The sequence below is a fragment of the Callorhinchus milii genome, unplaced genomic scaffold (assembly GCF_018977255.1).
Source record: "Callorhinchus milii isolate IMCB2004 unplaced genomic scaffold, IMCB_Cmil_1.0 Scaffold11, whole genome shotgun sequence".
Taxonomy (NCBI): Eukaryota; Metazoa; Chordata; class Chondrichthyes; order Chimaeriformes; family Callorhinchidae; genus Callorhinchus; species Callorhinchus milii.
The window spans coordinates 1,557,228-1,572,330 of record NW_024704752.1 but is presented as its reverse complement, the minus strand read 5'-3'; the positions used below and the strand labels follow the sequence as shown (position 1 = coordinate 1,572,330).

General features: G+C 46.1%; 1 protein-coding gene across 1 annotated transcript in view; it reads right to left on the bottom strand.

The window, feature by feature from the left end:
- Positions 1-13,980, bottom strand: part of eif2b5 (eukaryotic translation initiation factor 2B, subunit 5 epsilon) — a 28,177-nt gene extending 14,197 nt beyond the window's left edge. The window contains exons 1-10 of the mRNA XM_007907756.2: positions 13,775-13,980; positions 12,163-12,287; positions 11,002-11,187; positions 10,331-10,508; positions 8,863-8,943; positions 8,161-8,238; positions 5,150-5,462; positions 3,409-3,554; positions 1,577-1,718; positions 588-689 (exon numbers count right to left, since the gene is read on the bottom strand). Coding sequence (XP_007905947.1) covers positions 588-689; positions 1,577-1,718; positions 3,409-3,554; positions 5,150-5,462; positions 8,161-8,238; positions 8,863-8,943; positions 10,331-10,508; positions 11,002-11,187; positions 12,163-12,287; positions 13,775-13,954 — 1,531 coding nt within the window. The 5' untranslated portion in view covers positions 13,955-13,980. The remainder of the gene's footprint in view (positions 1-587; positions 690-1,576; positions 1,719-3,408; positions 3,555-5,149; positions 5,463-8,160; positions 8,239-8,862; positions 8,944-10,330; positions 10,509-11,001; positions 11,188-12,162; positions 12,288-13,774) is intronic.
- Between the last annotated feature and the right edge of the window lie 1,123 nt (positions 13,981-15,103).

The window sequence follows — 15,103 nt, the reverse complement described above, 5'->3', positions numbered from 1 at the left end:
TGAGACTTCTCAAAGGGTTTCAAAGAATATACTGTGAAGTGGAGTGTATTTTGTGGACAAAATGCAACAGCCACTTGGGTAAAGCAATCTCCCACAAGCAGTCATGGATTGAGCGACCAAATTATTATTATTGTTTTTCCCACCCTGGGAATCGAACACGGGTCCTCTTGCTTGCGAGGCATGTGCGCAAATCACTATACTGCGGAGCTCCAAGTAATGGAGCAGTTAACGATCACAATAGGGGAGGGGGAAGAGCGCTGAGAATCAACAGAACCTGTCCAACTATGTCATATTTAAGGAGTAAACAGACACTGGGGAAAAGAAAAAGGATCCACTACGCAACCTCAGTGCCAGTGTAGCCGCAGGAGTCGTTAGGTGGAATCTGTCACTTCCTCTTGACGATGGATCGAATGGCCTGCTTTCCGTGCAGTAAATTTTCCTTTCTCTGCCATTCCCAAGCCACCCCTCTCGGCTGCTGGCTGACAGCACGCTCTCTGCTGCTCGTGACCCAGATGAGGGCCGTTGCTTTCATAGGTAAACGAGCGACATGAACAGCTCAGGGCACTGAAACCCGCTCAGTTCCTTACCCCACAGGTTCTGCAGCAGCTCCTCGTCCTCAGCGTCACTCTCGTGAGCTACTCTCCAGATGTAGCCTCTGCCCTCGGACCCTACCTCGTCCTGGTTATAACCTGAACAATGGACGAGAATCTCGATATAAGAGTAATAATAATCCTCACATTTGATATAGTGCCTTATCACATCTTTGAGACGTCTCAAAACGGTTCACAGAATATACTGTGAAGTGAATTGACTGTATATTTTGTGGGCGAAACGTGGCAGCCAATTGCGCACAGCAGCATCCCACAAACAGTCATGGATTGAGTGACCAAAATACATATTTATTTAAAAAAAAAATTTTTTTGAAGGGATTATTACCCCCCCGAAAAGCGATCCGCCAATCACCTAACCGGAATCCTACTTATTGCTAGGTAAACAGGAGTGTGCAGTAAGGAAACTTGCCAAAGGCTTTACCCTGCCCGGGATTGGAACCCAGGTCCCCGGGCTTGCGAGGCGAGTGCTCTAACCACTAAGCTACAGGACTCCACAGGCACTGCATCCTAACATTTTTATCCGACAGAACACGACGAAAGCTTGTGAAAAGAGACACAAACAGATTTTATTATATCTCTTGCAAACACGAGAGTTGCTTCAATACTTACAAAGCCCTTCACAGCCTCGCTCCTCCCCACCTGTGACCTGCTAAACCACACCGAACTGTCAGCTTCCTCTGCTCAGCGGGCTCTGACTTGATCCATGTCCTCCGACCTACCTGTCTCACCATAGGCCTTCAGCCTTTCTGACCCCACCCTTTGGAATACCACAGTCCCTCCGCTCATTCCCTCCCTTGCCTTCTCAACACCTTCCTCTTCAATCACGCCTTTGGTCACCCTCCTATCCCCACCCTCACTGCCCTCCACCCCTATTGATCCCAAACCCCTGACTGTCCAGCGCCTTAGGACGTCCTCCCGATTTGTAAGTTGTTGTTCAGACACTGCGCAGAGCCAGAGCTGCTCACCTTTCACCTTGGTTTTTGACTCTAAGTGATTCACTCCTGCGTCATCACTGAACTCATCGTCATCCTCCTCCTCCTCCTCGTCTGGCAGGTGCATGGAGATGATGGTGCCTTCAGCCAAGGACAGGTCCGGCCCCACTGTCACCTAGTGAAGCCAGAACCACATCCAACGTGAGCTCACAACAACAACTTGCATTTATATAGCGCCATGCAGGGTAGCGTCTCAGAGCTATATGGGGGGGGAGGGGTGGGCACATGGCCGTAAATGGCCGTAAGCACGGTCGAAAAGAAAGATTTTCATGGGAGACTTGACAAAGGGGAGGGGGCAAGGCGGAAGCTTTAAGAGAGTGTTCCAGTTTCTGGGCATAGTGGCTAAAAGCGCGGCCTCCAATGGTGGGGCAGAGGGCGCAAGGGACAAGCAGGAGGCCGGTGCCAGTCGAGCGGAGGCGCTGGGTGATGGATTGGGGAGTGAGGTTGGGGAGGTAGGGAGGTGCCACAGAGTGAAGCAATTTATAATAACAACAATAATCCTTGCATTTGATATAGAGCTTTTCACGTCTTCTCAACGTCTCAAAGCGCTTCACAGAATATACTGTAAAGTGAATTGACCGTATATTCTGGGCGAACCGCGGCAGCCAATTGCGCAGAACAGTGTCCCACAAACAGTTGTGGATTGAAAATGACCAATTTATTATTGTTTTGTTTTGGAGGGACTTTTATTAGACGTGTGGAGTAAGGAAACTTGCCCAAGGTTTCGCCCTCTGCCTGGAATTGAACCCAGGTGTCTCGCTTGCGAGGCGAGTGCTCTAACCACTGAGCTACAGGACTCCACACGATTGAACACGATTGTGAGGATCTTGAAGTTGATCCGTTCAGTGATACGGAGCCAGTGGAGCCTGGCCAGAACTGGTGAGAAGTGGGTACGGAGTTTGGTCCAAACCAGTAAGCGGTCAACAGAGTTCTGAATGAGCTGGATTTTTTGAATAGTAGAGCTGGGGAGACCAGCGAGGAATGCGTTTGAGTAATCCAGGCGGGAGGTGACAAACACATGCACAAGGGTTTCGGCTGCATTTGGGGTAAGCGCTCTGAGACTCTGGAGGACGCTGTATAAATCCAAGTTGTTGTTGTTGTTATTGTAAGGTACGGTCGGAGGCGGGCAATGTGGTGAAGGTGAAGGAAGAAGGCGGTTCTGGTCAGGGACCGGATGTGCAGGGAGGAAGGACAGCTGGGACAATCTAAACCGGACGCCTAGATTGCGCACTGGTTCGGTGAGTCTGAGGGAGAGCCTAGGATGGATGAGGAGTTTAGATTCACAAGACGTTAACGGGAGGCAAGGAATATGGCTTCCATCTTGTCCATATTCAGCTGCAGGAAGCTTGCACTCATCCAGGCCGATGTCTGGCCCACCTGCTCCATCACCACCACACACACAGTCCAGAGTTTCCTCTTAGCACATGAGAAACGCTGGAACACTCTTCCTCTATCCCAACGCCTTGCCCCTTCCTTCCCCATTTTCAGATCATGTCTGAAGACCTTCCTCTTCAATCGTGCCTACTGTCAACCCCCCACTCCCCCCAGCTCTGCGCCGTGCTCCGCCACTGTCAAGCGCTCTGGGACACTGCCCTGCGTGAGGGGCACTATATAAAAGTAAACTGTTGTTGATGAAATACATGACTCGATCATTATTGTCACAGTTAAAAAAAAACTTAAGAAAAATTGCATCATTAGTTTAGCCACAATGGGGTGAGAAATTGTTCTCCTGGAGGTTAATCACTGGCACGGAAGGGGGAGAGAGTGACACGCCTGCCTACCGACAGTTCTGCTTTGCTACTCACATTGAATGCTAGCACGCAGTGTTCGTTCAGCTTAACGCCAGGTTTCACCTCCACTTCACTGCACACCACCGACCTGTTGATCTCCACCTTGTCTCCAATACGGACGTTATTCCAGATGTAAGCATGATCCAGTTTGACGTCATCGCCTAAAGCAACAACCGACTGGTCAGAAAATAAACGGCAAAGTACTGCAGATATTGGAAATCTGAAACAAAAACAAAAGTCGCTGGCAACACTCAGCAGGTCAGGCAGCATCTATGGAGAGAGGAAAGTGAGTTAACGTTTCAGGTCGATGCATACTCACACGATAATATACACACACACTCAAAACACTCACATGACTTGACCTGAAACGTTAACCCCTTTTCCTCTCTCTATAGATGCTGAGTGTTCCCAGCAACTTCTGTTTTTAACCAACTGGCCATTCATTCTCAAAACACAGTGAAACCGCCCCTTCATGGAGCTTGTACAAGGCATTGGTACAGCCTCACCTGGAGTCTGACTTATAGATTACAGTAGAGCCCTCCTGACATTTGTAGCAAACAGTAACTAGATTGACAGCTGGTATTAGGCACTTGGGGAGTGTTCCTACTGGAGAGGGGGGAGCTCAGGGGAAATCTTATTAAAGCAATCAATATCCTAAAGCGTAGAAACTCACAGGAGGCAGTGAAATCAGATGGTGTCAGCAAATTCAAGAATTCAAGAGAAAGGCATTATTTGAGGTGTGTGTGTGAGTGAGAGAGAGGGGGAGTGTAGCATGATTTTTTTTGTTGGATCAGTGAAACAAATGATCTTTTTCATTGTAATGTTAATACTGAACTCCGATTTGCAGGTTAAAACTCCTCAGTGGCAGATGCAGTGCAGAGACATGGTTAATAATATTAAAATCAGCCATGTTTTAGGGCATTTATAATGAAATGGCAACTGAAGAACTGAGTGAAATCAAAACGGCCTTTAACGAGCAATACTGTCACCCGCCCACATTCAAGCAAAATTGCATCTCGCATTAAACAAATGTCTTGAAGCACTGTACAAAAGAAAATATATAAGTAGTGACAATGAATATTGTGTCGCAGGTAATTATGCGTGTTTTGGCTTGCTGCACCAACGTCAATGACATTCTCGAACATGTAACAGATCAGCAGCTGATCCAATATCTGAACTCACAGTCTAGGCTGACACCTCAGCACACTGCTGGGGAGAGAGCTACATTCAGTCATTCAGACGAGACATTCAGGTCCACTCTACATGTTCTTCAGGTGGATGCTGTCAACGCCGCATCTGAACGCTAATAGCACTTATCATGTCTTTGAGACGTCTCAAAGCGCTTCACAGAATATACTGTAAAGTGGATTGACTGTGTACTTTGAGGGTGAAACATGGCAGCCAATTACGCACAGCAGTGTCCCACAAACAGTCGTGGATTGAGTGACCAAATTTTGTTTTAAGGGATTATTATACCCAGAAAAGCAATCCGCCAATCGACTAACAATCAGGTTCCTACTTACTGGTAGGTAAACAGAGGCGTGTGGAGTAAGGAAATGTGCCAAATGTTTCACACTGCCCGGGAATTGAACCCTGGTCCTTTCACTCACAAGGCGAGTGCTCGAACCAATACATTACAGGCACTCCACAACTCTGAAGTTTTACGAGACGTTCTGAAGTGCTATAAGGCGCTTATAATGATGCAAGTCCTTTCTTCAAACTAAACATTGATTTGCACCGCTTGGTGCAAACATACCTATAACGCAGTTCTGGCCGATGGCACTGTTTGTTATGAAGCAGTTTGCCCCAATGACAGAGCCATTGCCGATCAGCACATTCTCCTCCACCACGCTGCCCTGCCCCAGGCTGACCTCCGGCCCCCGGTAGATGTTGTGCCGGGAGTGTGTGGCTGCGTTCTTCTGGTCGTCGGTGAGGTTCATTTCGGGGGTCATGGGGTAGACCCAGCGCCGGATGACATCCGAGCACACGGCATCGTACAGAAGGAGGTTGGACACTCTCACTCCGTACTCATCGCTCGTGACGTGCATGTGAATCTGGTTACCTAAGATCTGAACACACGCAACAGAGAGGGAAGTTCGTTAGCATTTCCTCACCTAACAAGGTTGAGATGGAGGTGGCTGAGAGAGAGAATTAATAATAATAATCCTTGCATTTGATATTGCGCCTTATCATGTTTTCGAGACGCCTCAAAGCGCTTCACAGAATACACTGTAAAGCGGATTGACTGTATATATTTGTGGGTGAAACACGGTAGTCAATTGTGCACAGCAGCATCCCACAAACAGTCATGGATTAAAGTGACCAATTTATTATTATTAATTTTTTGTGGAAGGAATTATTATGTATGAATTATGTGAAATGCAACGTACGTAAGGACAGGCTATAGGTGTCCTTACCACAAGGAAGGAAGATTTAGAAAAACCCTGTGTGGCATATGTTTGTCTTCGGAGAAAGATTCTGCCCACGTGGAACATTGCCCAGATGCTGTTAACAGCAGCTCGGAGACCCAAAGCTTTAGAGTTTTACCGATCACAGTAGGTTTTTAACCACAGGCTGACCGTTACCGGAAAAAACCATTGCACAAACCCAGCATTAACCTCCAACCCCTGGGGCCAGTTACCACCACAGTTGCATAGCACTGCGATTCCATCTGCTTCTCTGCCCAATCACAAAACAACGTAAAGCAGCACATTGAATAGAACCAATAATTAAAAAGTGCTCAATTTTGCATCTTTGGAAGAGAGGAAAAAGCCATTTGATAAATATAGGTTTGCAGAAACAAAAATAGTTCAGCGCTACATTAACAACAACAACAACAAGATTCCATTTATTGAGCGCCTTTCACGTCGGGAGGACGTCCCAAGGCGCTGTACAGTTGGGTCAGGACCCGAGCAGGGGGGAAATGGTCAGGGTGAGGGGAGGGAAGGGAGGGAGCGAGGAGGGGGTAGAGAGTCGAGAGGGGAGCTGAAGGCACGGTCAAAGAGAAAAGAGAAATTAAAACCCCAATCAAGTGCTCAGTGACCCTACCCTACGTGAGGGGATCTATATAAATGAAAGCTGTATTTGTAACTCCATAATTGATTTCATACTCACTTTTAAGCTGATCATTAGGCATTTGCCAACAAAAACACACAGTCACTCCACTTTATAGCAAATCCCATGAAGCACTTTGAGACGGCACCCTGACGTAAAAGGCGCTGTATCAAATGTAAGCATTATTATTATTATGTTTCTATTATTCTATGTCCACTGTATCTTTACATCAACAGAACCAGATGTAATATGTCCATTTGGAGTTACAGGCAAATTCAGTTACACGCAGACAAAACACACGGGTAAATCCAAGCTCAAATGATATATAGGGCCCCAGTGGTCAAATTTCTATGCCCATTATTTCTCTAGATGTGGTTCCTTTGCAGAAAAAATCTGTTTTACTATTAAAATACCGCAGATATGCAACCATGCAGATAATTATTAATAGGCAGAGGGAATACAAACAGAAAGCAGATGGGGACGTAGGGATTTGAATCCATTTGCTACGCCGGAACACAGAGAGAAAAAAAAAGTAAGAACAAATCTTCCCAGGAGCTGATAGTGGGTTCAATTTAGTGACACGTTCAATATTTATCTTATTGAATATTCCCTGGCTGTGCCGGAGGCAGACAACAGTCCTCCCCCTCCCATCATCATTCACCCACGGTAATGATCACACAGCTATGCCTGAGGTAGGCAATGCTTCAACATAGTTAATAATCCTTGCATTTGATAAAGCGCTTCATCTTCGCAACGTTTCAAAGCGCTTCACAGAATATACTGTAAAGTGAATTGACTGTATGTTTTGTGGGCGAAACAATGCAGCCAATTGCACACAGCAGCATCCCACAATTAGTCATTGATTGAGTGACCAAATTATTTTTATTTTTTTGATTGGAGAGATTATTACCCCCAGAAAGCGATCTGCCAAATAAAACCCGGGTCTCCTTGCTTACTCTAACTAAAGTATATTACAGGATTCCACTAACTGGTTACCAATTTGTTTTGAGGGGGGGAAGGGGGGGGAATTACAGATCAAAAAAAAATTAGGCATTACACTAACAGATTTAAGAAAAAAACACACAACATTTTTGGAAATTAAAAGTATTTGGGGGCTTTTATACTTTTATACGCCCATAAAATACACATTAAATTCACTTTACAATATATTGTGTGAAGGGCTTTGAGAAGTCTGGACAACATGATAAAGCGCTATATCAAATGCAAGGATTATTATTATTGTTAATAATCCTTGTGTTTGATGCATTCCCTTATCACAACAAGATGTTTCAAAGTACTTCCCAGGATTTTACTGTGAAGTGAAGTAACTGTGGATTTTGTAAACCTACACTGCAGCCAATTTGTGCACCACAACATCCCACAAATACCTAAGAAGCAAATGAGCAATGTCATCTCACGATGAGATAGATGTGTCTAAAGAATCTATTGGGAAGTCAGATGGGTAGCGGGAAGGAATAATAGTCAACCTCCTGCCTGAAACTGGTGGTTACTAAGTTTTTAAAATTGTCAGACACGTGGCCTATTGTGGCCACATTAGATTTTCCTGTTAAAGGGCAAGATTAAAACAATATAATCATTTGATTTGGGTTACAATAAACCTATTGTGCATTTAACCCTGACTGAACACAGCTAAACAATCTCTCTGCAGTACAAATCAATACAGCAACCAGCAAACGCCACACCAAGACTCACCTCCTCACTAACAAGAATGCCACGCACAAAATCATCCCGGGTTTGGTAGTCAAAGTTGTCCGTAAATAGCTCGGCAACCTGGCAACAAATTGAACACTGGGGTTAGTTACTTCACCAGCAGCACTCATGCTCAAACTGCCTAGAACTGGATACCAACACAGAAGTTTTATCATAATAATAAATCCCCAATTTAATAAGTGTTTTAAATCATCAAAATGTTGCAAAGCGCTTCACATTATTACTGTTGAGCACAGACGGTTTTGATGGGCAAACATGGCAGTCATTTTGCACACAGCAAAAGTCCCACAAAAACAGCTAGAAGCTGAGGGATCAATTAGTCTGATGGATTGTCAGCATGGAGAAATTCCTTTCTCTTTTCCAATGGGGTCATGGGATTTTTCAGGAGAATTTGATCCTCTGCCACCCCCCACCCAGCTCTGCGTTGGTAGTTAGCTGCAATATTTTGGTTTGTGCAGAAGCTGGCACAGTACCACGCAAACAAGAGGTGGTTATTATCTGCCAACAAGCATAGAATCATAGAATATTACAGTACATTGTGTCTTGAAAAGAGCTATCCAATCAGTCCCACTCCCCGCGCTCTCCCCATAGCCCTGCAAACTTATCCTCCCCAAATAATTATCGACTTCTCTCTTTAAAAGTTGTTATCGAATCTGCGTATGTTGATACAGTTCTTTCACTGACCTGTGGAGAGCAAATGCTGATGTGGCAATCCAAGAGATCATGTCGAATCTCGATCTCATCGCTCCCACTGTGGAACATGGTCTATATGGAACACCAGAAAGACCAAGGTCAGAGATATTCACACTGGCACTTCCAAGAAACATCTATCTATACTAATAAAACGACAATGCCTGCCTGCGCTTCAAGGATTTCAATAACCGATTGATGTAGAGACATGCTTTATACCTCAACGGAAAGGTTTGGCACCGAGGAGTGACTTGGGAATATTTGTTTTCGGGTATCTCCTATCGTTCCTGAGTTATTTTCAGTTTTGTGTTTTTCACTGGTTACACCTGGTGGCTGCCGAGTCAAAGTGGCGCTGTGGCATTGCGTGTCACAGAGCACCTACATATGTGCACACACACTGCAGTTACATCTGGTGGCCGTGCCGGCTGACCGTGTCGCTGTGGCATCCTGCGCCACAGAGCACCCATGCAGCCAACCGGCAGGAACAAAATAAAGAACACAGACGAAGCTAAGCCGCAGCAACAAAATTACACTTTTAAAGCGCCGAATCCTCCCACAGGAGTCCTCCCAGATGAGTATACATACAGATGAAATGTATCTGTGTGTCTGTCTGTGTGTCAATCTACATTCCATATTGGATCCTTTGGTTGCAAGAGTATCTGCAACGGGTACAGCTAGTTTTATATATTTCCTCACAGCACCGGTGGCGGAACAAGCAACTGTGATGAGTCAACTGGGAACAAGGCAATTTGGAAAGTGAAATGACTCCAGGTTATTAGATGAGAGAGTGTGTGTCAGAGGAAGTGGAATGAGTGACTAGACCATTGATCTACTCCTGTCTGAAACTCAGACTAGGCTTCACCCTGGCAATGTGTGTAGTACATGTAGGGAGAGAGGAATATTGACCAGGCAGGAAAATGCCACCAGGATGTCACCATCTTCAAAACAACAATTTGCATTTACACAGCGGCCTTCACGTGGGGCAGCGTCTCGGAGTGCTTAACAATGGCGGAGCCTGACTCCGAGCTAAGGGGAGGGTGACTGTAAGCCCGGTTGAAGAGGAAAGCTTTCAGTCATGATCGAAAAGAGGGGAAGAAGGGGGTGACTGGGAGGGATTGAAGGAGAGAGTTCCAAAGCTTCGGAGGGGGCGTTGTGGCTGAAAGAACGGCTGCCGATGGTGGAGGGGAGGGCAAGAGGAGGCCAGTAAACTTGGTTTAACATCCCAGCACCTCCAACAAAGCAGTGCTGTTCCAGTACCACACTGGGAGCGTCAGCCTGAGCTGTCAGCTCTGGTGAGGGGCTTGAAGCTACAACCTTCTGGCCCAGAGACCCGTTAGAGAACCATCTGGGTGAGGCTACACACACCACACTTAGTGTACTGTACACACACAGGACGTTTTATCTGTGGCAAAATTGTCTGGTACTGGTGAAGAGGAAGTCACTGTAAGACACAGATACAGACCATGGGAAATCGAAATTTCTTTAGCCTTTGAGTCTTCTGGTAGTGAAGAATACGGTTAGTTTTGGTGTCCATGGCAACAATAATGTCATCCTCCTGACACCTGGCCTTGTGACCTGGCGACGACTTCTTCAAAATCATGGTCATCACAGAGATGTTCTTCTCCAACTTCCGCCGTGTCCTGCGGAACCAAGACACAAAAAGCCACTGCATTAGCACTGGAACCAAAAGTGTGGGGGCAATCGAAAACCACTGCACAGGGTGTCCACAAAGCCATGTTACCCCCCCGACCCCTTCCCCCGTTACAACATAGCGACATAAGACTATGGAGGAGATGAAACAAGCTGTCAGAGATGCATTTCGTCTCCTCACTACATCCATGTCAAGGAAGATGTGGCACCAAAGATAGCGACATCATGAAAATGATGTCGTTCACACTCGCAATAATCCTCTGAACATCTAAATATTTAAACACTTGCACTGAATACAATTAAGTACTTCTGCATACAATTATTATCATTCTTCCACATGTTTCAGTTGTTGGTTAGTGTACTACATAAAAAAAACTTGGGAGTAACAGGACTTTTTGGACACCCTATACATTGAATTGTGGTTCAATGGGGACTTTGCAGGCTAGTAATGTATCCCAACAGTGTATCTCAACACACACTCACTTGTGCTCCTCCAATGCTTTGGCAATGTTGATGTTGGAGATGATATCGCCGTAAACCAGGATGAAGTCTGAGCGCACCAGGGACTTTGCGTCCACGTCCCTCAGGACATCGCCAATGGAGCGGAAGGACTCAGAGCTGATCACGTGGATGGTGTTTGGAGAGGTAGGCCGATTCCACTTAGACTTCCTGAGAAAGAAAGGAATTAATGAATGAATGAAGGAAAGAAATGCAGGTTACATCATGCGCACACTGGGTTATAAACTGAAGTCAGCCCTAAATTTTATATTATGGCGATATGAGTAAGTGGTCTTTAAGATTCTAAAGTGACTAAATAATGATAAGCTGTTTTATCTTGTACTGAACAGTAAAATCAGAGGTCACGGCCTGCGATTGAAGGGGTGAATTCAAAACAAAAGTGTGGAAACACTACTTCAGTGAGCGAATAGTAAACGTATGGAACAGGCTCCCTAGAGACAACCCCAAATCTTAGAGATCATGAGCTTGCTGGTTTGAATCCCAGTCCATTCTGAGTTTATTGTCCTCAGCCGAGTCTGCACAGGGAGACCATTACCTTGACCTTCCCAGGAGGGGAAAAACAGCCAGGGTTCCTGCTCCCAATCCCTCTACTGGTTCTGTATGGGTGTGTGTGGCAGCCGGGTGAGGAGAGGTCACGCTTGGCTGTGACATCCTCTGCAGTCACTGTAGGCAATGCTCACTGTCAGAGCTCACACATGTATAATGCCACTTGGGCGGTATAACTGGCAAGAGGGGTAATGTACTACTAATAATAATCCTTGAGTTTGATATAGCGCCTTATCATGTTGTTGAGAGACGTCTCAAAGCGCTTCACAGAATATATGGAGTGACTGTATTCTGTGGGTGAAAATTAGTAGGGTGAAAGTTAGAAAAAATAATTGGATAAAATAAATTTATATATTAAAAAAATTCCAGGGATTCAGTATAAGAGAATTAATCAGCAAAAAACATTTTGTTCAAGTTCAGATTCTCCCCCCCCAAGTGCAAACACTAACAGAACACCATTGGAGCTCTGATCATAAATGAGATCACCATTCCCAGAGGGATACTTCCGGGTATTCACAAATCCCTGAAAATCAGACACCCCCCAAGAACAGAAGATGTTGTAAAACTTGAAACATTTACAATATGTGCTCTCGGATTCGCTGAGACATCCAGCAGCAGAAGACGTAGGTTTCCTGTACACCGGTCGCTGTCAGGAACTCCAGTGTGTAGTCGATCATTGACACATTCGCAAGTGGAAGCAGGGCCTGCAGAGGAAGAAACAGCAGAAATACAACAATGGCAGGTCTTAGCTTGGCTCTGTCTCTCTATATATGCATCTCTACATGCAGTATATATGTACATAGTATATATATACAGATATATATACACACAAACATTCCCTCTAAACGATATACAATTATAATTCCACAACGTTCTGACCCATTGGCAAGAAAGCTGTGTACTCATCCAGGTTGACCAATATACTGCGGAGTCCTGTCGCTCAGTGGTTAGAGCGCTCGCCTCACAAGCGAGAGATCTGGGTTCGAATCGTGGCAGGACGAAACGTTGGGCAAGTTTCCTTACTCCACACGCCTTTGTTTACCCAGCAGTAAGTAGGAACCCAGTTGCGAGTTGATTGGTGGATCACTTTTCTGGGGATAATAATTCCTTCAAAAAAAATACATTGGTCACTCAATCCATGACTGTTTGGGGGACGCTGCTGTGCCTAATTGGCTGCCGTGTTTCGCCCACAAATGACACAGTCACTTTACAATATATTCTGTGAAGCACTTCGAGACGTCTCAAAGACGTGATAATCATAGAATCACAGAATTATACAGCACAGAAGGAGGCCATTCAGCTCATCGTGTCTGTACCCGCTCTTTGAAAAGAGTTTTTCCAATTCAACCCCACTTCCCCCCTCTCTCCCCATAGCCCTGATCATCCCCACTCCCCCGCTCTCTCCCCATAGCTGTGATCATCCCCACTCCCCCGCTCTCTCTCCATAGCCCTGATCATCCCCACTCCCCCGCACTCTCCCCATAGCTGTGATCATCCCCACTCCCCCACTCTCTCCCCATAGCTGTGATCATCCCCACTCCCCCGCTCTCTCCCCATAGCCCTGATCAACCCCACTCGCCCCCCCCTCCCGCTCTCTCCCCATAGCCCTGCAAACTTGTCCTCCCCAAATAATTATCTTCTTCTCTTGTAAAGGTTGATAACGAATCGCCTTCCACACCCTTTCAGGCAATGCATTCCAGATCCCAACAACTCGCTGTGTGAAAAAATATCTCCTCACCTCCCCTCTGTTTCTTTTAATACGGCTGCTATATCAAGTGCAAGGATTATTATCATTTATTATTATTATATATACATACAGATATACATAACAGCATAGATATCAACATTACATAATAGCGGAGACAACGTACAACCTGTATGTATTGTATGCGCACAGTATATACACAGTGTATAATGCATATCTGTACGATGTCTATTATATTGTTGTTGTTGTTGTATATTGATAGTCGCTGGAGAGCACATATACCATAAACTACAATATATAATATATGTGTGTGTGTGTGTAACTATAACTCAACAGACTGCATATGTTGTGTGTGTGCATATATATAACTGAACAAACAGCATATTATATACAGTGTATACTATAAACAGTATATGTATACACACACACAGACAGCACCGGCGCGCCATAGGCATCACGGTATGGATTCTATAGGAGGCCGCCTACCCTCGGCATGTCCTTAGACACCGGGAAGAACCTCCTGTTGAAGCTGTCGGCCACCAGGACGGCCTGGAGCGGCGCCGTGTGCTCGGGGTCCTCCTCGCGGCCGGACCCGGACCCGGGGCCTGAGCCCGAGCCCGAGCCCGAGGACAGGGCCCTGCGGACCGGTCTCTGCTTCGCCGCCATCTTGCCGAGCCCACCGGGCCTACCGCGCCTGCGCACTGAGGCTCCCCCGCCGGCAATCCACAGCGCCCCCCACGGCCACAGGCGGCACTGCAGCTCCACACAGTGTGTGTACACTGTGTATACTGTCCACCTCCCTCAGTGAGTGTGTGTACACTGTATATACTGTCCACCTCCCTCAGTGTGTGTGTGTACACTGTATATACTGTCCACCTCCCTCAGTGAGTGTGTGTCTACACTGTATATACTGTCCACCTCCCTCAGTGAGTGTGTGTACACTGTATATACTGTCCACCTCCCTCAGTGAGTGTGTGTACACTGTGTATACTGTCCACCTCCCTCAGTGAGTGTGTGTCTACACTGTATATACTGTCCACCTCCCTCAGTGAGTGTGTGTACACTGTGTATACTGTCCACCTCCCTCAGTGTGTGTGTACACTGTATATACTGTCCACCTCCCTCAGTGAGTGTGTGTACACTGTATATACTGTCCACCTCCCTCAGTGAGTGTGTGTACACTGTGTATACTGTCCACCTCCCTCAGTGAGTGTGTGTCTACACTGTATATACTGTCCACCTCCCTCAGTGAGTGTGTGTACACTGTGTATACTGTCCACCTCCCTCAGTGTGTGTGTACACTGTATATACTGTCCACCTCCCTCAGTGAGTGTGTATATACACTGTATATACTGTCCACCTCCCTCAGTGAGTGTGTGTATACACTGTATATACTGTCCACCTCCCTCAGTGTGTGTGTATACACTGTATATACTGTCCACCTCCCTCAGTGTGTGTATACACTGTATATACTGTCCACCTCCCTCAGTGAGTGTGTGTACACTGTATATACTGTCCACCTCCCTCAGTGAGTGTGTGTACACTGTATATACTGTCCACCTCCCTCAGTGTGTGTGTACACTGTATATACTGTCCACCTCCCTCAGTGAGTGTGTATATACACTGTATATACTGTCCACCTCCCTCAGTGAGTGTGTGTATACACTGTATATACTGTCCACCTCCCTCAGTGTGTGTGTACACTGTATATACTGTCCACCTCCCTCAGTGAGTGTGTATATACACTGTATATACTGTCCACCTCCCTCAGTGAGTGTGTGTATGCACTGTATATACTGTCCACCTCCCTCAGTG